Source organism: Balaenoptera acutorostrata, chromosome 11, assembly GCF_949987535.1.
Source record: "Balaenoptera acutorostrata chromosome 11, mBalAcu1.1, whole genome shotgun sequence".
Classification (NCBI taxonomy): Eukaryota; Metazoa; Chordata; class Mammalia; order Artiodactyla; family Balaenopteridae; genus Balaenoptera; species Balaenoptera acutorostrata.
In genome coordinates, this window is record NC_080074.1 from 44,725,908 (window position 1) to 44,741,070 (window position 15,163).

The 15,163-nt window shown below is 37.7% G+C and overlaps 1 protein-coding gene across 1 annotated transcript; it reads right to left on the minus strand.

Annotated features, from left to right (window-relative positions):
• Positions 1-2,843: 2,843 nt before the first annotated feature.
• ATXN7L3B (ataxin 7 like 3B) lies at positions 2,844-6,565 on the minus strand. Its single transcript, XM_007195004.3, has one exon. The coding sequence runs from the start codon at positions 6,232-6,234 to the stop codon at positions 5,941-5,943; it is 294 nt and encodes a 97-aa protein (XP_007195066.1). The 5' UTR covers positions 6,235-6,565; the 3' UTR covers positions 2,844-5,940.
• Between the last annotated feature and the right edge of the window lie 8,598 nt (positions 6,566-15,163).

Below are 15,163 nucleotides of genomic sequence, written 5' to 3' on the forward strand. Positions count from 1 at the left end.
TTCTAGTTTGTTTCTGCACCACAACCACACTAGCTGTTCATCAAAAAGATCTTGTTGATACTTGTGCCTTGCTTTTCATATAAATCTTAAAATTAGCTTATCAAGTTCCATGAAAATGTCCACTTGGATTTTAATCAAGGTTACTTACATATATTTGGAGTGATGATACTGAGCCTCCTATCCATTAACATCCCATTAATCTCCATTTATTTGGGTTTTCTTTATGACTCTTCATTTATTTGAGTTTCCTTTAACATTCCAGACGAAAATTTTCTCATTTGCTCCACAAAATTTTACACCACTCTTGTTATATTTGTATTACATAGGACCATATGTACTCTTGTTGCATTACATTATAAATGCACCATTTAAAATTTTTTATTGTTCTGATTTTGAATCCTGATCTTATATCTAGCAACTTTAATATCCAGCAACTTTACTGCATTCCATCATTACTTGCAGTGGTATGTTCATAGATTGTATACAATTATCCATTTAGGTATCATCTGAGAATGAGAATTTTGTTTCTTCCATTCCTGCTTTTAAAGGGAATGCTTCCAAGTATTTACCATTAAGCAAAGCAGTTGTAGATCTTGATACATACGTTATCAGTGTATGGAAGTTCTTTAGCCCTTGTTTCTATATGGTTAGTAAGTACTTTTAAAGTTAATAGTTGGTATTGAATTTTACACACTATTTTTCTGTATTGAAATATTCACATGGTTTCTCTCTAATGGTGATGCAATGGGTTTTTTTTATTTGAATTTTATTTATTTTTTATACAGCAGGTTATTAGTTATCTATTTTATACATACTAGTGTATATATGTCAATCCCAATCTCCCAATTCATCACACCACCACCACCACCCCGCCCTGTGATGCAATGATTTTCTGAGTCAAAATCTTTCCTGGGGTTAACCAGACTTGTTGATAAAGTTTATTTTTGATATTTTAAAGGAGTTGGTTGCCTAACATCTTCATAATACACTTAGCCTATAATGATTTTCATTTCTTGCTATATTGTTTGTAAAACTCTAAGTGTCTAGATTTTTTTTGTATACTTGGGCAGACATGGGATTTTTTTTTAAGTTCTAGTAGTTAAATTACAACATTTATTAAATTTTAAGGTTAAAAATAAAAATTCCTTGAGTCACTTTTGATAAGTTATATTGTTAAATATATTTTCCATTTTCAATGTTTTCAGTCACTGTCTTAAAGTTTTCATCAGTATCACAATTTTTTCACTCTGCTGTTAACTGCAATTTCTTTTAAAAAAATTAGTCCTTTCACTTATTAAAAATTTTCTTGCTTCAACAAAGTGCACTGGCCTTGCACTAGCATTCTACTTTTGCTTCTATTGCTTCTGTATTTTTGTTTTTAAACTGTGGGCAAGTCTTTGCTGCTGAACGTATTTTCTCATTTCTGAAATGAATTTAGTATTTCCTTTCCAGCTCACATATTTCCACTAAGGCTCGAGTAATAATGATTGAAGTTTTCAAAATGGAAAAAACAAAACCAAGGATTTTTGTTTATTGTAGATAAACCTGTAAATTTTTTTTACAGGTTTATCTACAATATCTTTCTGAACAAGTGCATCCCTTATAACAAATATTTTCTTTCAAAGCATAACAGGCATCTTTGGGAACATGTGGAAGAATCAAAAAGCTTGTGCCCTCCACAGCAGGGTGAAACTTTCAAATGTGACGTTATCTCTGAGAACCAGCAATTCACTAACCATGGTAATTGAAGACTAATATGAAAAGATGTTTAAAGAAAGCTCTTCCTGAATCCTTAACTACTTGAGCATACTTCATTTTCTTTGTCAACATCAAGCAACCATTTATTAGGTTCCTGACTTCATGCTACACGCCAGTTAAAACCAAGTATCTAGGGAGTTAAAAGGTATGTGATTTTTTTTCTTTTTAAATATAAAGATCATTAGTTAGAAAACATGAAAACAATCTCAAAAGTCCTACTGTCAAGTGGATTTAGTAGAGCACTGAGATCTTGCAAATACCTCATTTCAGAAAAGTAGGTTAGCATGAAATATATTAATTCAAATCTAAACATATGAAATAGGATCCAAAAGGATTTGCTGCAGCTGCATCTGAGTGTTTGGTGACTTAACACCACGTCACATGTCAATAAAGTCCCCTGAGATATCCTACTGCAACTGGTTTCCTCTGGTCCCATTTCTATAATTTTTATTCATCTAAATATTATTTCCAATTTGGGACTGTTTCTTTAACGAACTAGAACATTTAGCAAACTACTGATTTGATCAGTACTAAGGAGCAATATATACAATTTCTAGGGAAGTGCTCCAACTTTGGAATAGGGACTGGAATAAATGAAAAATCTCTGAATTATCTAAAAACAAAATGACAGACCTAAATAGTTGGAGTAAAACGAAAAGTATTGGAAAAAATTACCTTTAGAAAGGCTGACTCATTTTTGCTATGAATCATTTGCCTCTTGAGAGCAAGAGTCGTATTAGATCAAAATGGTGATAAAGTGTATATATTAAGATAGCTTGAGTGCCATTTAAATTGAACTATCCTTCACACTGGACTTAGTGACAGGATCGTATTGTATTTATTTTACCACCTTCTTATTTGTTATGGTAAAGGGAAAATTGTATAGTTTGTTTCTTTCACTGGATGTTGCAGAGAGCTAAATCTGCACTATTAGATGGAGAAACAAAGTTGGGCAAAATTCCTCTATCTGATAAAACTCATTCAGGAGAAAGTGACTAAGGTTCAACAGTGGTTCAACATTTATTTCACTATGTGAATACCCAAGAAACGTACAATTTTAAAAGATGAACAGAGTCCAAATAAAGTCATTTTTTAAAATTTTGTTTATTGTAATTGTTTACCAATGGGGAGACGCAGTTTATTTACACCAGCAGCCATGGGGCAAGGGGAATACACAGTTAGTTAGCAACCTGTATAGGATGGACTACCTATGCAAAAATAAGACTCTCCAAAACAAAGGACAATGGTGAGCTTCACTACACTTCCCCGATGATCCCAGCATGCGATAATGCCAGGCAATGGCCCCTGGGCATGCGGTGGTGGGAACTAATGTATGGAAGAAAAAGCCACAAACCACAGAAATTTGTAAAGAACCCCTTCCCCCCCATACACACACACACACTCAGATACATAATAGAATTACAGGGTGATCAATACACTTAATTGAGGAGATTAGGACAGGAATTCTGCTGTTAAGAGGAAAGATAGGGAAAGGGAGAGTTCCTAACCACTGTTAACTATATGGTAGGGAGCATTCTCTCCCCCAAAAAGAAAGGAGTTAGTTGTCCCCTCAGGGCACCTGTTGGACCTAGCCCACCTCATACCCAACCAGGACCGGGGGCTACTGCCCTAATAATGGGGAGCAAAAAACAAAAACACAAACCAAGAGGGAGGTAATATGAACCAACCATTACTCAAAACTATTTCCACTTCTCCCTCCTCTAACCAGGAGAAAAGGCCAGAAAGGAAACAGTAATGTCACAATCTAAGCTCCCTCTCTGAAGGAGGAGTGGACCATGGCCTTACCTGCAGCCTGCTTCCCAGCTATTATCTTTAAGTAGGCCAGAGTCTCACTTAGACCCTCCTTTCCTTCTGCATCCCCTCAGAAGGAGATGTCTCTAAAAAAGGCAAGGGCAGATAACCCAACATTATTTCAGTTCTTGCCAGGGTTTGACTTTTTAAACAGTTATTACAACTCTTGGATTGAAGACCAATCTGTAGCTAGGCCCTCAGCCTGAGCAGGACAACTCTAGAGGGAGAATGCAATAATAAACAGTCTCGAGGCCCTATTACTATGCTTCCCTTAACCCTCTAGAGTATGTAACCCAAATCAGTCCATACAGTCCAAACAGCTCCTTCTGGGATAAGGACGGATACATGCACAGCAAGGGTTAGAGAAAATGGATCAGAACCTACGCCGTCCCTGTGCCACTCGGCCTTGACTGCTTTTCTGCTTAGGTCCTAGGGGGCAGTATCCAAGTGGAGGTGGGAAGATATAACTCCTCAGGAACTAAGACCCAGCAGGAAGGCATACCAGCAAGGAGTCCTACAGGAGAAATGCTTAGGCATGACACTGCTTTTCATATACAAAAAATTACTTTCTCTTCCCATCCTAATCCCAATAGAGGGAGCCATAAGAAAGATTCTGCTCTCTCTCACAAAAACAAGAAAACAAAACAAACTTAAGAGAAGCCCAGGAAAGGGAAACTGGGCAGCCTTCAGAAGTAGGAGCATCAAGAGAGAGAAACTGAAACTGGTCAGCGCGAATATAGAGCGACAGGCAGCACCCGGGCTGATGAGCTGCACCAGATCGGCACGGAGCAGGGGGCTGGAGGGACACGGGGCCAAGCCAGACAAAGGAGGCTGGGCCCCTTACTGGGGCACAGAATGAGGTAAGAAAACATTTCAAATAAAAGCAGCACCGTTCCCGCTCACCTTGGGGCTCCCACCCCTATACACTTCATCAACTTCAACCAGGGCGTCAAGTGGAGGGTAGTTTTTGATACTCAGCTCACACTTCCCATCCTCCCCTATCCCATTCCCTAAAACCAGAGGGTTACTGGGGGCCATTTCCTGACTTCCAACAACAAAAGGACAGATCTTGTTGTCAAGAAGGTCCAAAGGGAACTGAGTGGAAAGGGCTGCCCTTCGGGAGGGGCAGAGAAGGTGGTGACAGTCTAGATGTTCCCTGCCACGGAGCTCTGTGACTGCCCAACCCAAGGAACAGGGGCGTTCAATAGGATACTGCACAGTCAGGTGAGGGTGGACCCAGTCCTGCTCCTTGGCTCCTAGCACTAACCCATTCACATTAGTGAGCGCAGCTGAAACAGGTCCCCTCCGGGCTCAGCTTTCAAACCACAGCCTCCTGCACAGCCATGATGCTCTTCCATAGTTCACTCCTGCCCCGAAAGTGGCAGGCAGGTAGTGACCTGGCATAATAACCAAGTCAGACCCATGGACTTGCTAGGTCACGAGTAACTCAGAGTAGGAAAATGCCCCACCGAACTGTTGTCCACAGCACAGTACATCCAGATATGAATCCTGCAGTTTGAAAGATCGTGCATAGTCGCAGAAGGCCCTGCTACCTCCCCAAGGGACCATAACTTAATCCTCAGCCTGCCTGGATAACCAAGTCATTCATCTGCTAAGCCTATGCCACCAGGTGGGGTGCAAGAAATAGGGCTCTGTTCAGCAAAACGCTAGCCCATGTCCCCAACTCCGCTGAAGTCACTGTTAAACGCTGGACCTTTGGGAAACTGGTGGCTTTGAGCTTTTCTTCTTGTTGGTGTCAAGACCACAGAACTTCTCCTACCAGATTCAGCTGGGAATTCTTTTTCTTGGCTTTCCCAGATCGGAACGATTAATATCCAGATCTCATAAGTGACTTTCATTTGTCTTGGAGAAGCCCAAATCAGAGGCTCAGAGATCAGAGGTGCAGTCCCACTGAGGCCCAACAATTAAGGCCTGACCATCAGTTATGTCCAAACGGTCAGTTATCCAGAAAGCCCTTGACATCAGGCAGACAGAAAGGCTGAGGAACCAAAGAACTTTATATGCTGAGCACACAGATGCTCACCTGTGCACTGGGGACAGTACAGGGTTCTTGTGCACTTTCTGGTGGGTTTAGAAATCAACCACTGCCTGGCGTGCAGGATGCACAGCACCGCCCCTCCTGTCCAGGATTTCAAAGCTGATCCAAAAGTAATACATTTATACAAGGATCCGAATTCCTAAATTCTCCACTCCAAGTTTTTAAAGGCTAGGTTCTTCAATGGGAACTGGGACTTTTGTCTGATTTTTTTTTTTTTTTTTTTTTTTTTTCTACTTAGCTACCTAACTTCTCAAAACCACAGGACTGGTCTATGTTATTGTCCTGGTCACCCTCAGACTCTCATGTTGCAGCTACTGGAATTCCGGAGGTGAGCGTTGCAGCTGCTGATCAGGCCCATTCCCAGATTCTCCGGGAAGGGAGCAAAGCGGGAGGCGACACGCTCCTTTATCTTCCACTGGCTGAATGCCAAAATCCTTCACGCTACCAGTCTCTGCGAATTCCAGGTAGAAGTACCCACACTTGACTGCCCGGTGCACCTCAAAGCAGAAGCCCAAACAAGAATCCTCTATTAGGTCTACGTATATCTCCTGAGCGATGGCCTCTAGCTTGTTAGTATCCAGGTTAGCCAACGAAATTTCCTCCATTTTAATCTGTACACGACCGTGGAGAGGGCGCTCGGATTACTCACAGCTGCACGGGCGGCAACACGTCGGGCTCGGCCGGCCGCGCCTAGGCCTACAGGCCTGTCAGGGCCGCGTCTTCAGCAGCGAGGGCGGAGGCGTCGCGGCGGCAGAAGCAGGGCAGCTGCAGCAACCAGTGGCGACTGCTCCGGAACCCCAGGTATCTCCGTTTCTTTTGGCGTCTCCCCGGGCCTGGGACTTTCAGCTCGGGCTGGCCCCAGACTCACCGCCGCCAAACGGTCTCAGTGCCTCTCTCCGCGGCCCCGATCTCTTCCGCTCGCTGGTCCGGGCTTAGCCCCGCCTCCCCACTTCCGCTCCTCAGCACGCCTGCGCATTGGCCCCGCGCAGACTCGCCGGGTTCCTCCCTATGCGCAGCTGCTTGGGTAGCCCTGGAGTTTTAGGAAAACGGATGGGAAGAACTAAAACGTATCAGACTGTCATTATCTCTAATTGTGAAAAGATGATAAGGATGCTGTTTTATGTTATTTTGTTTGCAGATTTAAACACTTGCTAATGAATTCTTCGTCCATGCTTAATCGATTCCCTCTTGAAAAAGACAAATGACAACTATGTGCACATTTGTGGTAATGATCTGAAATACAGTTTTAGGACTAGTTCTCCTGATACGTTTGAAAATTCGACATATAATTGACTTACAATCATTTATACTACTGCCGCAGTTGTCATTTAAATCCACTAGATGGTGCAAGGAAACAAATTACACTAGAGTTTATCTTTCAGTCTTTTTTTGAATGAAAAACTAGGCACTAAAGACGTTAATTCATATATATTGATAATATGAACCCAAGGCGTTTATTTCACTTATAAGACCATTAAGTCAGTGTGACTATAAATAGATCATCATATACTGTACACCTCTAAAATAATTCAAAGAGAAAATTATATGTATATTTTCTATTGTAGAGGGAGGAAACCTGAAATATGTTAAATACACTGGGAGGTAAAGGAATCTTTTCCTAAAATTGTGCTGCATGAATTGTGGGATCTAGAGCCAGTCTACCTGAGTATAAATCCTAGATCCAACATTTAACAGTTCTGTTTCCTCATCTGGATAAAGCTAGTTCCCATTTAATATTTAAAATTAAATGATATTTAAAAAAAATTCTTCTTGTGACAGCTTCTTACATGTAAGTAAGCATTCAGTAACTGTCAGCTATTTTAATCATATTAGTTACGGACTTGAATATAAGAAAATTTTCCTGTATCTTGTTAGTTTCTGCCCCCACCACTGTGAAATAGAGCAGCCTCTTGTACCTTTATACTTTATTAAAATATAGCTGTAGCCAAAGAAACAAAATTTAAAAAACAATACATATTTGTATCTGTCTGATTCTATAATTTCCTTTCCAGAGTAAAGGAAAATATAGACATGTATCTTTCCAGACAGATACAAATAAGAACTTTCTAATGTATATGATCATCAGAACACTATTAAATAGTTTTAGAATTCATTCTTAATATCTTACTCTATATTTTTATGAGTAGAAGGTTAAGTACCAGTTTAACTTATTGGTTTATGAGTACTTAGCTGGTACTTGTACCCATCCAAATTTTCTGATTGTGTATTTTATCATCTTAAAAAACACAAATTGGCAGATATGGAGGAATTTGAAAGCCTAAGCTATTTAAGACCCATGCATGACAAGAATATTTTTATCTGGGACATAACTTTTTTTCCATTGCAGCCTTTGTGTAATTTATACATTCTCCATTCAAAAATTGGTACCATGTTTTGATATAAGTTGAAATCTGCATATAGCCATGTGCTAAGCCATAAAATATAATGATCAAGTGCATAAGTTCTTGAGTCAGACTGCCCCCCTCCTACCAGTTACTATCTATGTGAACTTGCCTTATCTACTTCTGTAAATCACAGTTTTCTCATTGTAAAATGTCAATGACAATTCCCATCATAAAAGCTTGCTGTGGATTTAAACTTGACAATGAACTTAAAAGTCTTCACAAAGTGTCTGACAAATAGTATATAATATTGTTTACCTACCTATTACATGTCTAGTTAGGTAAGAAGATACAGATGTAAATACAATCATTTCCACTCACTCCTCTCCCATGCCTTCTCCAAATTTAATTTAAAGCAGTGATTCTCAAATATTAATGTGTATATAAACCACTCAGAGATCCTTTCAAAATGCAGATTATGATTCATTAGCTCTGGAGTAGGACCTGGGTTTTCGCATTTCTAACATATTTGATGCTGCTGGTTCGTGGACCATACTTTGAGTAGCAAGGAATTAAAATGGCTTGATAGTGGGCAACTGTTCTTCATAGTGATTGACTCCCATATAGTTTGTTCTCGCCAAATTATCATGAGAGACTTTGCATGCTTGATTTTGACAGAAGAAGAATAAGTGATTGTTTTTCTACCCTTTAAATCCTCCGTATATTGCGAGAGTTAGAACTCAAATCTGCAATTTATTTAATGAAGAGTGGTAGTCAATAAAGCTTACTTCAAAATATATACAAGAGACCGTAATATTAATTGAAATTCAGATAATCAGGGCTATGACTAGGTTTAGATTTCCTGTCAGTATTTTATTATATTTACTCTTAGAAAAAGAACACTCTCATGACACTGAAAATGTGTACTTATGCTCATTGTCACCTTGTCACCTCTCTTCTACTTGTATCATTTAAGATGGCCTTACTTCTTGTTAAAACGTACTGAAACTCTTTATGTTAAATCAATGACATGTCACAAAATGAAGTAAGAAAGACCTTAGTTCCAGTGCAATTAATAGGGTTGAAGGTATTTAAGCCTTTGGCATGCAAATATTTTTAAAAATAGAAACTCTCCATTATCTAAATCATTTTTCTCAATACAAAGCAAGTAACAGGGGTTGATTCTTCATAAAAGAGTGATCTTCAAAGAATATGTACATCATATATGCTTAAAATATTTAGTGTACAAATTAAGGGAAGTAAAATTGTATTGTGAAATTTAATTGTCTTTGATTATTCTCTTCCCATTCAATAACTGTAATATATGCAGTGGGAGAATCAGCTTTTGCAAAGAGGAGCATCTTTTAAATTACTTAAAGGTTTTTATTAAAGACTGAAATTCCATATTTTTTTTTGTATTCACATAAAATAAAACAGTGAGACAGCAGCGTGCATTCAGGAATAGACCTGGGAGCCAAAAGACCTGAGTTGCTGTCCTTTTTCTGCCACTAACTTATCAGGTGACCTTTGGCAAAAAGGCGAATTCACATTTGTAAAAACATGGACTCATGTTTTCTGAATATCCCTTTTAAAACCAAATTTCTGTGAATCAAGAAATCTGAGGAAATAGCTTTCACCAAATTAAGGGTCAAGTCACTTCTTATGTACCGGCCAACAAAGTTCAAATGTTGGATCCTGAGGGTTTTCTTACCCCAAACTAATCTGCTCTCCTACCTAGGGCATCTTGAAGCACCTCCACATGTTTGGGTTAAGAGCATTATTCATCTACTGAATACCAGGTGCGTGTTGTAATTATTTTGCCTAACATCTGAAGATGTTGCCTGTATGTGTATGTGGTCATTTTTAGTGGAAAATTTTAATTTATCTAGTGATTTTGACTCCTATGAAATCCATTTTCATCTATAAAATATTAGTTAAAACTTTACTTGCTTTTCTTTAGTTACCTAGGTTTTTAAGGTAAGTGAATAGTAAATCAGAGAGAGAGAGAACATTTGACTATATTGTCTTCTTTTATTCACATGACCATGCTTTATGTCAGAAATAAGCTATATAGTATTATGCCTTTTTGTCTGTAATTTGCTAAAAGAAACATATGTGTGTCATAGCTCAACAGTAAACACTCACATGTCCTTCTAGGCATGACCAGCTTGAAGTGTCAAATCCATCCTCTGCTGAAATCCATTTTTCAGGATTTGCATTTAAAAACTGATTATCATGACTTCCATGAGATTCTGAGATGCCAAAATTTGATATTAGATAAGGGTGCCACGCTAAAATTGCGATGTCAAAAATAAATTTACGATTTTAATCTGCCCTACTAAATTGTGAAATCAAGGTGACAGTGAGCTTTGGCATTTATGACAACTCTGGCTTCTGCTCTACTAAAGAAAAAAACACTGTAATCCTGAGCTAACTACACTTAGTAAGTAGTGTAGTATGCTAATCTAAAATAACAATTTTAGGACTTAGCATAACACAGTCTTTTTTTTAAAAAATTGATCTTTTGATAAATCAGTTGATCAGCATCATTTTGATCTATGGAAAGGCTCTCTGGAATTATTTCCATATATTTGTATGTACAGGAAAATGTTAAAAATATTTTTCAAGTGTTTATGACACTGCCTTTGAAGATTATAAGCTATTTCTTAAATAAAAATATAATCATTATTGCTGGCCTCTCCCTATGTGAGAGAGTCGGCCTGGTAGTGCAGAGAAGGATATCTGTTTACCTTATATATGAATATAAGGATGGGCCCAGAAAAATGTAAACTTAAACACTGAAAATCATTTCTTTTTTAAAAAATTTTATTTATTTATGTAGGCTGTGTTGGGTCTTCATTGCTGTGCACTGGCTTTCTCCAGTTGCAGCTAGTGGGCGCTACTCTTCGTTGCGGTGCACGGGCTTCTCACTGCGGTGGCTTCTCTTTGTTGCAGAGCATGGGCTCTAGGCGCATGGGCTTCAGTAGTTGTGGCTCGCGGGCTCAATGGGCTTAGTTGCTCCGCGGCACGTGGGATCTTCCGGACCAGGGCTCGAACCCATGTCCCCTGCATTGGCAGGCGGATTCTTAACCACTGCGCCACCAGGGAAGTCCTTGAAAATAATTTCTGATTAGGCAATGCTGATGTGATGTGGCAACAATTAACAGAGACTTTAAAAAAAAAACCTTATTTAAGAGAATTTCAAGCTTACAGAAGAGTTGCAAGACTATTACAAATAATAACTTCTATATACCTACTCTTCACCCAAGTTTACTTAACATTTTGCTCCTTTTACTTTCTCCATCTCTCTGCCTCCCTCTCTCTGTTTCTCTCTATCTCCCCTCCCCCACCCCACCGCTGCCCCCTCCTCTCTGAGGTTTCCTTATCACAAACTACTCTGAACTATTATTTTTCCTAATCTATATGGTCAGTAAATTGCAGATATCATTCCCTATTATCCCTAAATATTCAATGTGTGTGCCTTAAGAACAGGCATTCTGGGCTTCCCTGGTGGCGCAGTGGTTGAGAATCTGCCTGCCAATGCAGGCGACACGGGTTCGAGCCCTGGTCTGGGAAGATCCCACATGCCGCGGAGCAACTGGGCCCGTGAGCCACAACTACTGAGCCTGCGCGTCTGGAGCCCGTGCTCCGCAGCAAGAGAGGCCGAGATAATGAGAGGCCCGCGCACCGCGATGAAGAGTGGCCCCCACTTGCTGCAACTAGAGAAAGCCCTCGCACAGAAACGAAGACCCAACACAGCTATAAATAAATTAAAAAAAAAAAAAAAAAAAAAAGAACAGGCATTCTTTTACATCACCACAATATAATGAGCGAATTTAGGATTTTGACTTGTTTAGGAATTACCTAATATCTTAAGTCTAAAATAAACTCCATATACAAATATTTCCAATTGTCCTAATAATGTCCTTTATAGTAATTTTTTCCCTGGATCTAATCCAAGACTACATATTGCATTTACTTACTGTGTCTATTCAGTTTCCTCTAATCGGAACAGTTATATAGCTGAGAATTTTGAAAATAAAAGGATATTGTACACAAGGTCAAAGACATTCCATTTCAATCAAATGTGAGTAGAATAAAAAATATTTTTAAGGACATGCAATTTCCCTAATTAAAGCCTTGATTATGGTAAAAATGTATCTTAGCAGATCAGGACGCTGTACCAATGTTGCTTGAAAATAAAAATGATGATGAAGAAAGTTCGTCTACCAGAGTAAGTTTGCCATACTGACATGTCAGGGTTTTTTTGACATAGATGCCTTCTGGAACTTCTATTACATCCATTTTTAGATATATTTAATGACAGTAATATTGATTCCTTCCCTTCCCTGCTAACGCATGTACTTTAGGAGATCTTGATCTCGCTAACTCTAGTTTTGCCAAGCACAATACTTCTCAGAAATATAAACCTCAAGGCTGATGAAGAGTTTCTATCATGATTTAAACTGTTGCTTGGGCCTGTCCTGATTAGTAAAACATGCCTTTTGGTTGCTAGTACACATCAGAGTAAACCAATGGAAAGTAACATCTAAACTTAGGAATCATTCAAAATAAAATCATGGCTTTCTTCACTTAACCAGTCTAATAGTAAAAGGAGGAAACTATAATAATATATTCAGGTCTGGTTAAAAAAATTAAGGCCAGAGATGTTAAATGAATTGTCCAACTAGTTGGTGGCAGAATTAGAACTAGATGTTAAGGTTTCTAACTCCGAATTTTCTTTCTGTTACACAATGGTGTCTCCAGTACATACTTTTTAATTTCAAAAAAGTCAGTAGTGACTATTTCCTATAATGCATTTGGTAAAAACACTTTAGAGTCAGCGTTAATATGTAATACATCAAAATCTTACTGCTAATGTAGCATGTACCAGCGGCCAAAAGCATAAAATATTTTTTAATCATTCTTTGCTTATCCACAAGGTGCTAAAACCCATAAAGTGAGGCTCTACAAAATGTGCTCTTTAATTTTTTTATGCTAGAACTTTAAAAGGAGAACTTTTCAGATTAAGAAACCATGCATTCCACAAAAAGATCATAAACTTAATTTAGAATGTATTTTGAGAGAGTTTTAAGAATCAGATGTTCACAGAAAAGTTTTTACTGCCTATAAGTAGTGTTATTTTTAGAAGTTTTTCAACAAATTGGTTTTAAGTTGTTCAGTGCAACATTGTTTCTTTCTATGTTTTTTCCTTCTTTTTCCATAGTTCTTTGCTTTCAAGTTATAGAGAAGTTTTCATGTAATTAATTGAACATACTTTTTTTCTAATTTGACTAATGTCCATTAGGTTTGTTTTTATCTTTTCCCATCAAGAACTGTCTCATATTTTCTTAAGTCAAGCTGTTAGACTGGTGGGTGGGATGCTTTTACTTCTTATATTCCACAGACAGGCATCTGGCAATGGCCACCATGTGAGAGATTAATTTTCTTACAAAAATCCTGGTAAATGTAGAATTAAGAGCAAATTTAGGTACTAACATGATGGTATCTCAGAATCTCTCACAGGTTAATTACAGATTTTTTTTTATTAAAGTAACTCTGGTTTCTCTTGTTGGACTTAAACTCATTTCATATTACCTCTTTTTCCTTCGTTTACCTGAAGCTGCTCTTTGCTTTTCAATTCTCAGAGGAATTCCAGAACCTTGATTTGTCCCTATTGTCAGAGATCATTAGTTGTCTTCTAGCCTCACTTTTTTATATTTGCTAAAACATCATTCTTATGTTATCTTACCCTAACTTTACCCAGTTCTCACTCTGTATGAACATCACCGTCTACTGTTATCTTACTAGTTCTCATTCTATATGGACATCACCATTATTTATGTATTGTATGTGCCTACTTTTGCTTCAAGGCAGAGTTGAGTAGTTGCAACTGAGACCATATGGCTTGTAAGCCTTAAATATTTACCATATAGTCCTTTAAGAAAAAGTTTACCTATGGTTTATGCTATGGTTCTGTTAGAAGGACAAAATAATAGAGAAAGAATTATTATCATCCTTCACTTTTATTATTTTGTTGCCCAACTATTGCATTATCTTTCTGGAGGATATAAGAGGAACCTGGAGATACCATCTCTATAATCTGCTTTTAGCTTTTATTGAACACAATTGAGAATTCAGAATTTTTCATTTTCTACCCTTAATAGCATAGGGAAGAAAATTGACAGAGGAGGATGCTTCACAATTATTAGATCAATTGGAAGATAAATTCAAAGAGACAGATAACAGTACTCTAATGATAATGGTGAAATGGATTATGGATGTGAAATGGATCGTGTAAGTGGAGTCTTAGACAATTAGACAATGAGTCTTCAGATGACAATATCTAGATGAACTTTTCTAGAATATATACGTGAACAAAGTATTTCCAAGAACAAAGGGAGTAGGTGATTTAATCCAGTTGTTAAATAGGAAAAACTTCATCAGGCAATGTTTTACAGTAAGGACCTAGACTATCCTATTTTGCTAAAAGGAGGTGTTTTCATCTTTATTCATCTTTTATGATGTTCGTGTGCCAAAATTTACTTATTACAAAAAAGCTCGTAATGTTTAAGTTTATTTAAAATTTTTGAATAGAGTTGTTTTCAACTATCTTTTTATTCTTACCTCTGTGAATTATTTATTAAATGACAAAATTATTTTTAGGAGTTCATTGGGTCCAGATAAAAAATGATGGTGATAATTTTCTTGGTATATTGAGGGCTAAATATTAATGACAAGAAAGAAAGAAGAAACAAATAAAAAGGAATGAACTTAGGCAAGTTAGATTTAGCAGTTTTAAGTCATAGTTGTTAAAAATTAATGTAATATTTCTGTATTTATGTTAAGCGTTTGTTTTTCTCTGGGAGAGAGCCTGTCTGCATCCCACGCACAATCTCAAGGATTCCAATATAAATAAATTTATTGGCTTTTATAAAAAAGCTTTCTTTTAAAACATACAGGTGGCATGTGCCCTTGAAATAAGTCTGTGCAGTGAAATTCTCTTCTGGTCAAACATAGATGCTCTTACCAACCTTCTTTAGATCAGATGTCAAGTTCCTGCAGTTACTTTGTTTTGTAGTTTTCCTTTGTGGGCCTGCCTTTTCACTTTATTTTTAATTCAAGCAGATGTTTCTCTAGATATATTTTCATGTGCTTACCTCTGGTTTGATAAGTTTTCCTCAGGAATTTT